The sequence below is a fragment of the Coloeus monedula genome (genome assembly GCF_965178545.1).
Source record: "Coloeus monedula genome assembly, chromosome: 2".
In the NCBI taxonomy this organism is placed as follows: Eukaryota; Metazoa; Chordata; class Aves; order Passeriformes; family Corvidae; genus Coloeus; species Coloeus monedula.
The window spans coordinates 52,551,600-52,567,023 of NC_138782.1; the positions used below are offsets into that span (position 1 = coordinate 52,551,600).

At 39.7% G+C, this 15,424-nt stretch overlaps 1 protein-coding gene across 7 annotated transcripts in view; it reads right to left on the bottom strand.

The window, feature by feature from the left end:
* Nucleotides 1–10,119: 10,119 nt before the first annotated feature.
* Nucleotides 10,120–15,424, bottom strand: part of STXBP5 (syntaxin binding protein 5) — a 106,574-nt gene continuing 101,269 nt past the window's right edge. For all 7 annotated transcript variants that reach the window (XM_082301011.1, XM_082301009.1, XM_082301007.1 and 4 more), the window contains one exon: nt 10,120–15,149. In XM_082301011.1, the coding sequence (XP_082157137.1) occupies nt 15,108–15,149 (42 nt within the window). In that variant the 3' untranslated portion in view covers nt 10,120–15,107. The remainder of the gene's footprint in view (nt 15,150–15,424) is intronic.

Sequence of the window (15,424 nt, forward strand, 5' to 3'; positions counted from 1 at the left end):
TGCTACTTCACCTTCATTACATCACTGTGACTATAACTTCTTCAAGCAAACTTCCTATATATTTTAAAAAAATTCCCAGGGCAAGAATTATTATGCAGATTCTAATCATGGTTTCCACAAAATACTTTATAGCAACCCTTATGAAGAGGGTGCCATGTAAAACTGAATGAAAAGACATACACAGGACTCAATCGAGTCCTGCAGTAAAAACTTAGAGAGTATTTCTTCTGGAATGCAGTTATGTAAAAATGACTTCTGATTTCCGACTGAATGGCTTCTTACAATATCCAGTCATATCTGCTTAGTTGTTTGACTGAAATTACTTTTATTGCCTCTTCCCCTTGAGATACAGTACGTACCAATGCCATTTTTAAAGTCTCCTTTCAGTAGAGAACCACCTCTTACAGACAAAAAGAGACAAAGGCTCCAGCAAGGCCTTTCAGCTCTCCAGTCCCTGCCTGGACTCACACATTGTAAGGATGGCCTTTCTCTAACATTTTTTGTTGCTGTTGTACAATTTGTAATTTACTGCAAGTATCCAGAGAGGTAAATTGACAGGCAGCTGCATGTTAGGGTGATATTTCTCTCCTGACAACACTAGATGGACCCAGACATAGGAAACAATGTAGTATCATGAGATATTTTTGCTGAATATGACACTTTCAATTGAGCATCTTCAAGACTGCTTCAGCTTTAAATCTGAATTTGCCAGATATAACAAGGATTTGACATTGACCCTTCACCTGACAGTAATACATTTTTTATCTTTTAATAACATACTGTAATGCTGCTTTGAGCTTTCAGGAGGCTCTTTGAGTAAACAAATCATATTCATCGCCTAGAGACTAACATGCCTTTCCAGAGTGTATGAAGATGAGAGATAAGCTGAAAGGCAGGCTTGAAAAAGTTTTCAGCCATCTAACAGAATTTTTTTAGGAGCAAACTGCTGTACCAGTTAGAAATCACTACTTAATTTATTTTTTTTTTTTTTAAGGTATAGTTGTTTATATGATTTCTTGAATTGACTTCTCAATACTATTTGATCCAAATGTACTGAGGGTTTCAAACTGGGTCTTTATGCCAGTTTCTCAGAAAAACAATTTTTATGTGCATATACTGTCTATCTGCCTATACTGAGCAAATTATTTTTGAACTCGAACTTCAATTTACAATTTCTCTTAAATTTCACATCACACTAGAAGCAATCCCCTCCAAATTCTGATTCATTCTCTGGTCATCAACAGTTAGAATGAGAAAAGCAGTCCCACTTGTACCATCACGCCCACACCTCATGGCAGAAATGCTGAAGCCTGGATAGTGTTTGGTCTGGCAGAAATGAGTCAGGGTGGGGAAGGTCAGTGTTACAGTGAAATAAAGCTTTTAGACAGTGATGCTTTAAAACAGAAAATGAAGACTTTACCAATACAATTGAGGACTTTTGTTTAAAAAACATTCTTGCAATGGGTTTCCAGGGGACATCAGCATTACAGTGTGAAACCAGCACAGCATCACATACTGCATGTGTACCCCTGGGTCCTCCCAGCAGAGCACAGCACGGACTTTCCTCCAGACCCAATTTTGCATGACAGCTGCCACTTACACGGAACTTCATTTGGCAGCTGGTGGTAGGAATGAAACGTGTCCAGAACAGTAGGATGACAAAAAATTAATTAACTCTGGTTTAGCTTGGGAAATTAGCTGGATGAGGGGAAGCAGCAAGATTTGTCTGAAGTTTGAGGAATAGCCAGAGTGAAATATTTCAGAATATAGAGGGGACGCATAAACATACTTGCCAACCAAGAAGCGTTTCCAAATATGTATTTGGAAGATGAAGGCAGAAAGACACAAACACACACACAGAGGATGGAACATCACCCACATATATGTTTCTAAATTCCTAATGAGACGTTTGAAACTGTGTTCAAACTGGAAGGGAATATTTTTGTGTAGCACAGTGGAGAATAATGACTGACAGATTGAAGTGAATAGCACACGTATTGTACCATTTATTTTATCAATTGAATTCTATGATTTGTTCCTTATCCTGCAGTCTTGTAATGGCATTAAGTGATGATTGTGTGCTAGCATGGGTAATCAGAATGGAAATTAGCCTTTTTCAGTTGAATTAATTGTCTCTATTTATTCTGCTTCCAATTCAGTTTTTAGCCATTATTTATGGTCTATTTTAAAAAGATTGCATCTCTTCTGCAAAACCACTGTCTTCAGCAAAACCACTGTCAGAAATAAGAGCAGTTTTACAAAAACTGAAATAATGCAGTGTTTCTCGTTTCAGTTGGCTGTGCCTTCCATACTTAGTTTTTGGCTTGAAAAGAAAGCCATTATATTCAGATAATAGTTTTCCCAGCCAAAAGCATGCACTCATATGGAAAAGATTGACTGTTAGACTCTGGCAAAATCTGTAATCTACACACAATGACATTTTATAATAGCAGCCTAAGCTAAGTGAAGGCATTTTATTTTTATTAAAAAAACTCCTCAGAAACCACAGGGTCGATGTCTCTGAATCCAGACCAGGAGCCTAGCACCCCACTGTGCTTTTGACAAAGCTGATTTGTTCAGTTCCAGAAAAGACTGGGATGGTTGTATCAGTGTTTTTGCAATATGGCAAACGTTGCTATCTGATACAACTTTATCTCGCACAGGAGCTCAGTACCACAATTTGTGAAGTGCTTATTATTGATTTGCTAAAGGACCCAAGGTTCACTTCATTGCAGTCAGACCTACGTAAAAAATCCACACTGTTGCTTTCATTATGTACTTCGGGGCAAATTTTTCCTCTTGCTCTGGCTCTTGGTCCCCCCAGGCAGGCAGTAATCAATCACAGGTCTGTGTAAAGCATCTTCTGAGAAACAAGATTTTCATGGCAAATGCAAGTTAAAGGTGAGTAGGATTATACAGAGTGCAGCATTCCCCAAATGTTTGATTCAGTCAGATTTTGGGTGACCCACACACTGGTGCTGCTGTTCCTGTCCCTGGGAGATTTTCTCAGAACTAAGGAGAGGTGAAAGGCTGTGTGCATAGCTGTTGTATCTGTTGTGCTCTGCTGATTAGAGAACAACTTTAAATTAAAGAGTAATAACATGAGCTGGAAGAGTCAGAGAAGCCAGACCACATCTCACAGGTATCCAGGGATGCCCAGTGTTTGCAAGACATGACACTGGATCCCAGCGAGCAAAGCCAGTCTCTGCTGTGCAGTTGGAGCAGCAACTCTCCCTACACAGACCATTTTCTTCCAGCCATCCTTGGCCCATCCTTGCCCCATCCTCTCCACCTTTGAACTCATCAGCTGCCCACAACACCACTGTGGTGGCAGTCCACAGGCTTTTCTTCTTCCCGTCCCTCACTTGTTCAAAATACAGCTGCACCCTGCCTGGGCTCCAGCAGATCTGGCTGGGACCCTGCCCAGCCCCTCCTGCACTGGAAATGCTGTTCCTGAGCCCAGGTCCCTCCAATGCTCCCTTCCTGCATACCCCAATCCCTTGTCCCCATATGTGGATCCTGCCTAGCCCCAATGGTCACCTTACCTGGGGGGAGGACACAGAGCAGGGGCAACAGCCCTGCAAAACCCCAAACTCTATACACTGTGTCCTGCTGCCTCTTATTTCTTCTCCTCATGCTGTAACAGCATCTTCTTCATGCACCTGATGGGAAAAAGATGGCTGTTTGTGAAAAGACAAAGTCTTGGGGAAACTTTCCTCTTCCACAAGGTACACCTGCAGTGCCTTCACTCCTGTGGCCCAGTGGCTTTTAATTCCCTAGCACAGCAAGCAAGGAAAACCCTCCCAAGTGAGCTGCCGTGCTGATGCACAAAAAAAATATATGGAGCACAGGTTTTGGGAAGGGTTTTCCTGTACCTTATAGGGCGGTAGGAAGAGTTAATATAAAAAGTAGCTGAGTGTGTGAATCTTTTAAGTGACTCGTTCAAAGCAGAAGTTTCTAGAGACCCATATTTTAGTTATACAGGAACTTTTTATGGGAAGTTTTACTACAGCATATACTAGTTACTGCATTACTCCCATGTGCAGAGGACTAAAGGATAATGCTGTTGGGAAGACATACAACTTCCCATTGTCTATGCAGTAAATCATCCCATGTAGGAGGAGTCTGCAATTTCAGTCATTCTTGATGCCTTATAATGTACCAGCACAGCTTTTAATTAAAACTATGGAGCAGGAAGGGCTTTTATTTCACTCCAGAGCAGGACGGGTGGCAACGATGAGAAGGGGATGACTCTTAGCTTATTAATTTGCAATATTATCAGTACTCCTCCCATGAACAGCCATCTGGTGCCTGAGAACCACGGGACTTATTATTACAGGGCACGTTCACTGCTGAGCCTGAGCCTGCTGCAGATCCCACTCACAGAGACCTGGCAGTGAAGCTCAGTAATCTGGCATGCCCACGAAAGCCCTGTCTCATGAGTCTTCAGCCAGAATGTGACGCTTCACTGAAAACTCTGAGAATGAATGAATGAAAAGATCTGTTCCTGTGTCACGTGCATTGCCTGCAGGGAGCAAGTGTCCTGAGGCACGGCAGACCTGCAGAGCAGCAACTGTGAGGCCAAAAGGAAGAGTGCTCTGCAAATCAATTTCTTTGCACCAGAGGGTGTTTGCATCTGCAGTGCTCTTTGGACAGATGTGGCCACATATCAGTGCACTGAAGGAAGGTGCAGATCTTACCTGAAGAAACATTGCCAGTTAATTTGGTCTAGAGCAGTGGAGGGTAGTGGTCTTTTCTTAAAGAAAAAAACCTGTAAAAATCAAAAGATATATCTTCACATTCAGTTCATAGCACCTTGGAAAATCTCAGGGGTCAGAACCCCAGTCAGAGTCAGAGAAGCCAGCAGGACCACAAAAGGTACCTGAGTCACCTCCCACCAACTGCAAAGGACAAGAACCCCACTGGCATCACTTTGAGGAGGAGAGAGATTCTGGTCTGCAGTCAGGGCCCAATGCAGCAATGTCAGACTCTGGCTCTCAGTTTCTCACCACCAACAGAAGAGCCTTGGGGTCAGTACTCTCCTTGCACTGGCTGCCAGACAAATTTGAGGCCAGTCACTCCTGGGCTGTCACAAGCCACAGGTCTGCTCCAGGTGTGACTGGAAACACATGGCCCATGTCTGGTAGTGTCCATATGTGAAGTGATGCCTGGGATAACGTGGGTCCCCTGGTCAAGCAGGTGTCTCCTCAGGCATCGTTTCTAGCTGCTCTCTCCAGGTGCTGTCAATGGGGCTGCCTGCTGCCTCATGGGCCCTTTTTTGTGCCCCTCTTCTAAAGCAAATCCTGTTGTATGCATCCCCAGGACAAAGCTTCATGCCAGCGCTCACTTAGATAATTTCCTCGAGTTCTGACAAATGCCATCCTACACAACACAGCCACAGAGGTGATTTACGAGCCGGCTGTCAGGTTTGTCATCTCCCCCTGTGCTACCTTCCCTCTTCTTGAGAGCAGCAAAGGCAAGCACCTTGTCTCCATGTCCATTGCCTTCTCAGCACCCTGTCCCCTCCAGAGCTCTCACTGCTCTTTCCGTGGGATGCCAGGTCTCTCATGATCGGTGAATTATGCCAAACACTATCACTTCCAGTTGGATTTTTCAAACAGTCCAACTTTCCCTTTTACTTTGCTGTTTATGTTAGGGAGCAGCTCCTTGTAAATGCACAAACCATCACTTTTTCTCATTTTAAATGCATTCTTAAAAGCTTTTCTTCAGAACAAAAGCTGCATCAAGAAGAGAATCAGTGCTGTGCCAACCAGCTCAAGCCTCTTGTTTCTGCCTCCTTGCCTGAGTTATGCTGCAAATTCTTTTACAAGGCTGTAGCCTATAGGACCACAGGCTCAGATCCACATTTTTTTCCATGTTTTTACATTGCCTGTAACAATCATGTAGTAGACCAACAACAGTAGCTCAGTGATAAAGCAAGACATGCTACTCACACTCTAAGTCAGAGCAAATGACAACCTTATTGCTTACAGTGCAAATACAAAGAAATTTTATAGCAGAAATTTTAGGTTATTGCTTCCCATCAGTCCAGTGGGGGAATACAGCAAGTCACCATTATTCACATATGCTTTGCTTTTTCCCCAGGTTAAATCAAGAATGGGGTTTTCAGGCTTGAAATTTGCCCTCCAGGATGTGGTACATGGCCAATCCCTATCACTTTATATTTTGAAAGACATCTTGTTCTGAGTTAAAACCCTCACTGAACTCTGCATCCCCTTCAGCCATCCCCATTCCTACTACTGAAATACACTGAAATAGCGAAAGGCCTCAGATGCAATGCTCCCTAGGTCCAACATGATGCAAACTCCAAGAGGTTGCACTGTTCCCTGAAGAAGGCACATGAAGAGATTTTCTATTGTCCCTTAGGGCACAATCTGCTAAACACTTTCAAGTAGTTGTGATACTGGTGTCGGAGCCTCATAGCCCCAGCCATATTTAGGTATTCTTCAGTTTTCTTTACCTAGAGAAAGCTTGCATTGGTGACTACAGCCCACAGACTACTTGCCAAATCTGGTTCATGCAGCATAACTAGACTACTGGAGAGAAAGAAGCTGCTTACAGAAGAATCCTAAAAAGAGCAAGCAGTTACATGACAGACATAGAGCCAAACCAACTACTGGTCTTTTAAAAATGAGGGAAAGCTCTAGAAGTCAATGCAACTTCCGTGGCTCCTGCTCTGACCACAAATTATAACGAAAAATGTGCAAAAAAAGAGTTTTCTATAGGGGTCTAACTAAAACAGTAGAATAAAGAATTAATTTCCAGAATGTCTTGAAAAAAACCTGTGAAGTGCTTGGGAACTCTAAAGCCCAATCAGAAAGTGCTCTGCTAAAGACAAAATGGGAGGTAAATGGCCTCTAAGTTTACAGCTAGAATGGACTTTGAGTTCAAGCATATTAAAAAGAAAAAGTGATACAATGACCTTGATTGGTCCTTTTTCTAACCCTTTCATAGGAGATATATTTAAAAAAGAAAAACACAGTGGTTCTTCCTTATATAAATTAATATTAAGTTCTGACACGCATCTTGAACAATAGACGTGCATACTCAGTCTGAAGAAAGTAACTCTAAGGAAGAGAATTCTCATGAGACCTTGGACCACTGTGCTGTGTCCTTGGAGATCCTGGAAGAAAAGCACCACAGTCAGTAGGCGACACTAACACTCCGATAAAAAGTACTTAACTCAAGTGGTGCTAAGAGAGTTGCAGGTGCACAAGAGAATTAGGGCATACCAGCTTGAAATTGTTTTCTGTTCACTCTGTTACGGGAGACTGCATTCCACATTATTCTTTCCAGGAGTGTCTTGCACCACAGAAACCAGAATTATAAAAAATTTCTCATTATGTCTGCTTAATTAGGCAGAGGAGTTCGTAAACTTATCAAAACATAAGCACAGTCTGACATTTTGATTACAAACCCCTTCAAACACTCAACCGTCTATCAAGTCCTGCTCACACTGCGACTGCAGCAAGATACAAAAATGCAATTACCTGCTCCAAAACACATCAACCTTTCCATTTTTATCTTGACTGTGGCTTTGGTACAGGCCTCCATCAGCCCTTCTGAGTAGTGTTGGAATCAAACAGCTCTAAATGAGTGTTTGAGGCTAAAGGAGTGATCCCCAGGTCTCAGCTGGGGCAGTGGGGATGGGTACAGCTTCCTCCTTCTGAGCAGCCTGTGCACAAGCCTTAGCCCAGATTGTCTCCTGTGGCTGAAAAATACAGAAAACTGTTAGCTACAGCAAGTGAGCAGAACACCGCTACTATATTGAGTTGCATATGCAAGCCCCCAAGCCCTTACTGAGGGAGCATTAATTACACATTGTGAAAAATCAGCCAGCAAAGTAGGAGGTGAGAAACTGGTTCTTGCTGACATCCTGCTCGTGGGTTTACCTCAGTGCAGGACTGTGGGGGAAAACATCCCATTTCCTTAGGCCAGGCTGGGATGCCTCCTGCAACCTTTTCTCCTGAGGGAGAAAACAGACAGTGCCTCTTGCTTGGCTGACCCGAGGCCAAGGGAGCAGTCCAGCTGCATCAAGGCAGGAGGAGGGAGAAGACAAGATCAGGGATACCACTGAGCACCCATAGGCCAGTGGGCGACAAGGAGGGGCTGGTTCAGTGACCCTGCCTGAATGAAAACTCCCAATTAAAAAATCTGGGTAAGAAAAGTGCTGGTGGGCATAAAATCTTATGTCTGTAAGTCTTAAATGCATTTAATTTCCAGTACATTGGCACCAAAACTGTGGAAATACATGATGTGAAAAGGAAACAAGTTTTAATATAGGTCTGATCAAATCCTGAGTTTCACTAAATGAAAATGCTTCACTTTGCAACCTCACTCTGGCACTCCGCTCTTTTCAGTCCATTGATCTGGGCAGTCCCACAGTACCCTGAGGGAGGGAGCTACTTTTACTGTAGCTTTTTTACTTTTATTGGAGACTACCAGAGCTAGCAAGTAGCTGGAGGCAGTGTGACAGCTCCAAATATCTTGAATCCAATTAAACTGAAGATAAAACAATTTTTTCTTTCCAACGCATTATCCTTTTTATAACTCCATGCACTGCACAGTTTCCAGTTCATTATGTGTAACCATCAGATATTAAAGAAAAAACAAAACAAGAAGTCTGGAACTAGCAGACCTTTCCCACAGATGAAACTGCATTCTCACATACTAAAACAAGCAGCAGTGAAATATTTTGCTATTTGACATCATGAGATTCCAAAAATTTCCCCTACGTACAGCAATTTCACATCTCAGATTTACTGCCCAAGCCTCTCCTCAGATTCATTATTTCCAAATCATTGAGAATACGTTTACAAAGGCGGGTTGTTTGTGTTTCCCTCTCTCCCCAACAGCAAAAGACAGCAAATTTAATAAGACTGCAAGCTAGAAACTGGTCTGTGGCAAAGCTGAGCCTCAACCCAAGAAAATAATACATCTGTTGTACTGTAAACATGGCAAAGAAAAAAAATACCAGTTTCATCTCTTCTCCCCATACACACTGGATTCTTAATTTAATAAACCCTGACAAAATGCAGCTACAGAAAATACTTTGCTTTACTGAGTCTGTATAATGAATGACCTTAACTTTTCTGGTAGCTTAAAAAGATAACACGACTTCACATTGTCACCATCAGTACACACATTTCAGAATGTTTTTAGACATGCCTGGGGGCATCACTGCTGATGAACCATTTCATACCTCTTGGGGTCCTTCAGGGCTACTTCCCATCAGCCTGGCTGCCAATGCTTCCAGCACAAACTGCTCTGCTTGTTATAAAGCACAACTCACACCTTCCTGCTGCTCCAGCCAGCAGGAAAAAAACTGGTCAGGAAGAAAAGGAGTAAGCTACACTCATTTCAGGAGAGATTTGAATAGTTTATTTTGCCCAATCAAGAGCCCTTCAGCATAATGACACATTCATATACACATATATGAACATTTTTTTCTGAAACATTAATGTATAATACATTTTAAATTTAAAATACCAGCTGCACAGGTATTTTTATTTACAAAAATATTCCATACTTAATTTTTTAACTTCATTATGATGACATAATTCAGTCCAACTACATGTAAATAAAATAACTCTATGCAATCTAACATAGTTGAGTTCGTAACAGTACAGTTTGCAGTTCATATGAAACTATATTTGTAGACAGATGGATTTGCAACCCTACCTAAAAATGCATATTCCAGTAATCATCCTCAGAAGAGCTAGTGGGGCTCAGCAAGACTTAACTGAAGAATAAGTTGCAATGAACAGAAGGGAAAAAGAAAACACACATGTACACACTAACATATACAGAAACGAGAACTGCTACACATCAAGCATGCTTACCCAGGAGTGGTCAATGTTAGAAAAATTTACGGATGTATTTTTTTTTTTTTCCCCCATGGTGCTGGTACAATGAAACAGCAGCATAACTAGAAAGCAGCATGTTTTCCTAGTTCTAACCACTACAGATAGCAGAGCTCAGGTCTAAAATAACACAGTACTGCTTATTTACAATTCTGTTTTAAAAGGGAATATTTAAAACATGTTCCCACCCCTCTCCCTTTCCATCACCTATTACTGAATGGTAGTGGTAATCCACATACAACTCCTTACATGTTTTCAACTGAAACAGTTTAACTTCTAGTTCTTTGCCTTGTAATATGGAACTTAGGTACTAACAAAAGGAAACACAAGTGTCAAAGTAACCTACAGCTGTAGGTTAGTTTAAACATTAGCACATGGAAATACTAAAAGAAATACTGATTGACATCTTTCATTTGATTGTTTGGTGTTTCTGCCTCATTCCCCTTCTTCCTTTTTTTTCACTTTTTAAAAATGAATGCCCACATCTTTAAGTCTAAACTTTGTAAGGTGTAAAAGAACCCAGAAACAGTACACTCATCAGACTTGAAACAGTAATAAGGTACCAGTAATAAGGATATATATAGCACATCTTCATAATGGGCTTAAGAAGAAGAAATTGGCCCAGGTTAGCTTTTTAATGAAAACTGAAGTAAAATTGATTTAACTGATTCACCTACACTACACCTTTTCCCCCCCTGTTTCTGTTCACTTCCACCCCTCAAACATCATTAATTTCAGTCTAGAGAGTATTTGAAGACTTTGTGGTAGTAGCAAAGTTATCAACATCTCCCCAAAAAGATTCACATGAATTATCCAGGAAATTGGCTGGCATGAGGGAAGATTCAACTGACAAGTTGCCCTTCTACTTGGACAGGGAAGCAAGGCACTGCAGCCCTTCACTCCCACACCAGGCTCTGTCTGTGGTCAGTGCCCACCCAGACATGTTAAACCACGAGGAGAAAGCAGAGGGCACTTCGGCCAAGGAATCTTAAGTTTTCCAACACGTTTCGGATACAAAAAAGCAACAAAACAAACCCACATAAAACCCAACCCTGATTTACATGTAAAGATCTGATGTATAATCAAAATACACATATTACTCAAAGAAAATGTTTATTGGACAAACCTCACTTCAGTTTTGGAGAATTTTAAAAGTCCAAGAAATAGCTGAAAAAAGTCTCTCGTGCGTACCAGAAAAAAAACCAAACCATAGAAAACCAGTCAGCCATGGACTGCAGCTATTGAGAAAACTTTTATATTAGGCTAGTTCCCTATCTACTTGCTCCATACTTGGAGAATTGTTTAAGAATGTTCATAAAGGGAGGTAAAAATAACTGACTATTTTCTGCAAAGCAAAATGGGGTATTTGTTTTCATTGCTTAGTAATTGTATCATCTCGATATGAGATATGAATGTATTCATAAGCTTAAAACAACTTCTATGGATAATATACATACTTTAAGTACTTTGACTTAAAACTTGAACGTAAGTCTTTTTAAAATTAAAGGTAGAAGTGTACATATAAAAATTATTTAAAACTAAAAGTATATTCTTAAGCAGTATGTATAAATATAACAGATTTCTTTTGTATTATCTAGTAACAAATGTGAAAGTGTTGCAGTAATTTATAAACTGAATGCTGACACAGAATACGTGCCTTTCATTAGATTCTATATTGTATATACATATTTTGCTAAGAAAACACACATTCTAAATCAATCACATGATTAGCAAAGGTGCCTGAACGTAATCTGTTCTAAAGTCTTTATTGAACATGTGTGTTTATATATACAAATAATGAACCTGAACTGCACAAATGCAGAAACGAAATTAAGGAATAAAATACCATGATTGAATTAAAGTGCAGGAAAAATTCAAGTTTAAAAGTTCAGGTAAGATCAGTGCCATTAATTAAGCAAAAAAGGAAAAAAAAAAAAAAAAGGAAACAAAAAACCAAACAAAAATTCCCCTCCAAAAGAAAACCAAAGCCCAAACCAAAACGCCACCAAAAAAACCAACCAAACACAAAAACATAGAAAGGAAAATAAAAGGAAAACTAAAAGAAAAAAAAGAAAATGAACTTGCTTCCAAAAATCCTCCTTTGGATTTAGCATACCAATATCACCTGCCATGCAAGTACCACCTCAGGCACAAAAACTTTGCATAAAGACAGACAAGGAACACAGCTATATATTACTATACTTTATAACTGACTGTTTGCTGAAGAACAAATCACTGGAGATGCCTGTGGTGTAACACTTTCAGACTGATTTGGAATACACACATATTTACACATACCAGGATTCAAAAGTTACGATTTGGCAGGACTAAGGTGAAGAAAAGCTTCTTCAGTTTACAGTTCCTAATGAGACACACTACATATAAACAGATAGGTAGCAGCAGGTAGTTTCTTACTTTCATTAAAAAAAAAGTAATAGCTCAATTGTATTTTATAGTTTTCCAGACACTCTAAAAAATTTCACACAACTAAAATGCTAGTGAAAAAACCAGGGGTGCTTCCCCACAAGGATTTCCATATACTTTGTTGTACAAAAGGTGCACCACCAATAGCACAATAAGATGCAATGATGTGTGTGTGATCACCTTCCTTCCACTGGGAAGGAAAAAGTAACATTTTAGACTAAAATTGTACATAGCCCCTTTTATTGACCAAGAACCATTTGTGTGTTTATCTCATGAGCAATCAAATCATTAGCCTTCATATCTAGAAGCATGCCCTGAACATAAGCAACAGAAGAGATTCAACTACGATAGATTCTGCAACACCAAATAAGCCACTACTCGTCTGGTACTGGCAGATGGTCTCTCATTGCCTCTTATTATTTTGCTTGCTGGTGGTTGTCAAATGTGTCTTGATGAGAAAGTTAAGTACGCTTTCTTTTCGAGCCAAGGTCATCTTCCACTGAATGATACCATAATTTGTTGAAGAATACTTTTACAATCCTCTCCCCCAGAACCTGACCAGATTAATTTCCCAGGATTCTGTTGCCCTGAAATGTAGTTTTATCTTCACCAGGTCAAATCATGAGTCATCTCAATTTATGTGAGATAAGGAAGGGGACAAGTGTCAGCTAGGGCGGGTTTTTTTGGATGAGGTATGCGTAATGGTTTATCTAGTTTTCTTCTACCTGGATGTCTAACAAAATGGTGTTAAATATGCATTAATTAGACACTAAAAATAAATTAACATGCAGAGGCAAATACTGCATGACAAACTGAGTTAAGTAACTCAAATAGACATTGCCTCAGTAGTTACGGGACAGAGCCATGAAGAAATCATAATACTGCTGTTCGAATTGTCACATTCTCATTCGTTAAGGACTTTGAACAGTGGGCATAGTAGGGCATGCCATTGTACTGACAACACAATTCAATTGTCTTTTTTAATTAAATGTTGCTATACATAAAGTGAGAAAATTTATCAGTTTGTGCTACAAAGTCCAAGCATATTTGCCTCTCATTTGAAAAGTGATTTAAGAACCATTAAGTAACTTCAATATTTTGCATCCTTGAGGTGTTTTGTAAGGTTGCCTTGTCTGCGTACCTGCAACATCACTTCACAATAAAAATAAAACCAAGGTTTTGCTTTGGGAACATTCAGAAAGTTTGTGAAAAAAGTACACAAAAAACAATGTTTGGAGAAGCAAACCTAAGTGATTAATTTCAGACAATGTAGACCTATCAGCTTCTAAGTACTCCCTTTTATAAAGCAAAACCAGTCAGTAACTATTCCTAGTTTGAGGAAAAAGGTCTAAAGGAATTTTTGAAATGCAAGCATTTATTTTAAGGAATACTCTCTTCTAAAAAGAGCCCTGGTCATTCGCACTGATATAGCTTTTGTGCAGTAGCCATTTAACAAGTTAGCTCAGCTGTATTATTTACCTCACTCAAACTGAACATTATTTCAGCAATTCCTAAAGATTTTGTGCACACTTTGCCACTGCTTACACTGAAAGCACTGCTTTAGAGACTAAATCCAAACTTTAGGACAACTGCCTTTAGTGCTGGGTGGGGCTGAGACAGGTACTTGTAAAATAGCTCTCTACTAGCAGAACTTAGAGATTTGCTAAACAACATACTGACAATTATTAAGTATTAGATGCTTGCTTGTAATTATTCATGCATCAGCACCTCCATGGTGTGTAAAACTTTGAAAACCTGAGTCCAAGGTTATCTGATTTCATAGTAAAGGACTAAAGGGGCATCTAGAACTTAAGTTTTGAGCAAAACTATCTCAGCTATTTTAATTAATGGCTGTAAAGATACATTCTGTTAAACATTTATAAAAACTCACAGCATGAATGGAACCCACAGCCAATTCTAAATGTTATACAACCTGAACCAATAACTATTTTTAGCAAAAAATAATATTTAACTGAACAGAAGTTGAAGAATTCTTACCACAAGGAAGATGTTACCACATTTCACATTGCACGGCCATAACACAAATGAAAACTCCCAGCATGACACATTCCAGTCATATTATTCACTTGACTTTTTTAATGCAAAAATTACGTATTTTGTTTTGCACGTCACAGAATATGATGTGAATACAAGAATACTAGATCAGGGGTCCAAGAAAAGACTATGCACAGGTCAACTATGTATACAATTTTCAATAAGAAATCTTCCAAGCTTCCAGCTTTTCAAATGAAAGAAGTGACAGTAAACTTCAACTCTTCTTCAACAATAATGGTAAATATAGCAAGTCCTAGAGAGGGTAATTGTAAGTCAGCTACTGTCCAGCAAGACAAACCAACTTGATTCCAGCTCTTGGACCTCTGATTTATTGCCTCTCCTTACAGGAGGGTATAACACTGCCAGCAATTACAATAGCACAAAAACTTTTGGCATATGAAATATTAACACAGGATTGACCCTGCATTGCCCCTGCCCATCTCACCACGATTTCCCTTTACTCTCTTTTCCACATGTTCCAGTTACCTTCTCTGTTCCAACTTTATGCTAACCAACAGCTAAGAAACACTCAAGTTTGGTTCTTTTTTGCGTGTGTGTTTCTTAGATATAAAGCTCCTCAGTTAAAGCCATGACTGAGGTAAAACAGTGTGTCATTTGTGCTAGGAAACAACAGTATCCGATGGTGAATACTTCTTTAAATTTCAGTGGTCCTGCCAAAATTAATGAAAAAACAAGATTTTTTTCATCAGGACAAAATTAAACAGATGTAATTGATGAGAGTCATCAGAATTGGTACCACTTCTTGTCTTTGTACTTCAACATCATCTAGAAAAACAAAAAGCAATTTCTAATTACTGTTCCTGTAATGTACCAAAATGTACAATGACACAAACAAATTATATTCTTACAAAGCAGCATGAGAAAGAAGGATTTTAGCAAGGCTTCTCAAAGTTGCAACAACAACATTGCTGAACACTGAGGGTTTAGCATGATGAATTTTCTGATGTTACCATCATTGCCAGTGATCTAGCCTCAGAAAATGACATTTTTGGGAGAATGGGGAGGTTTCACAGGAGTTTAGGGTGTGGAAAGAAATCGGC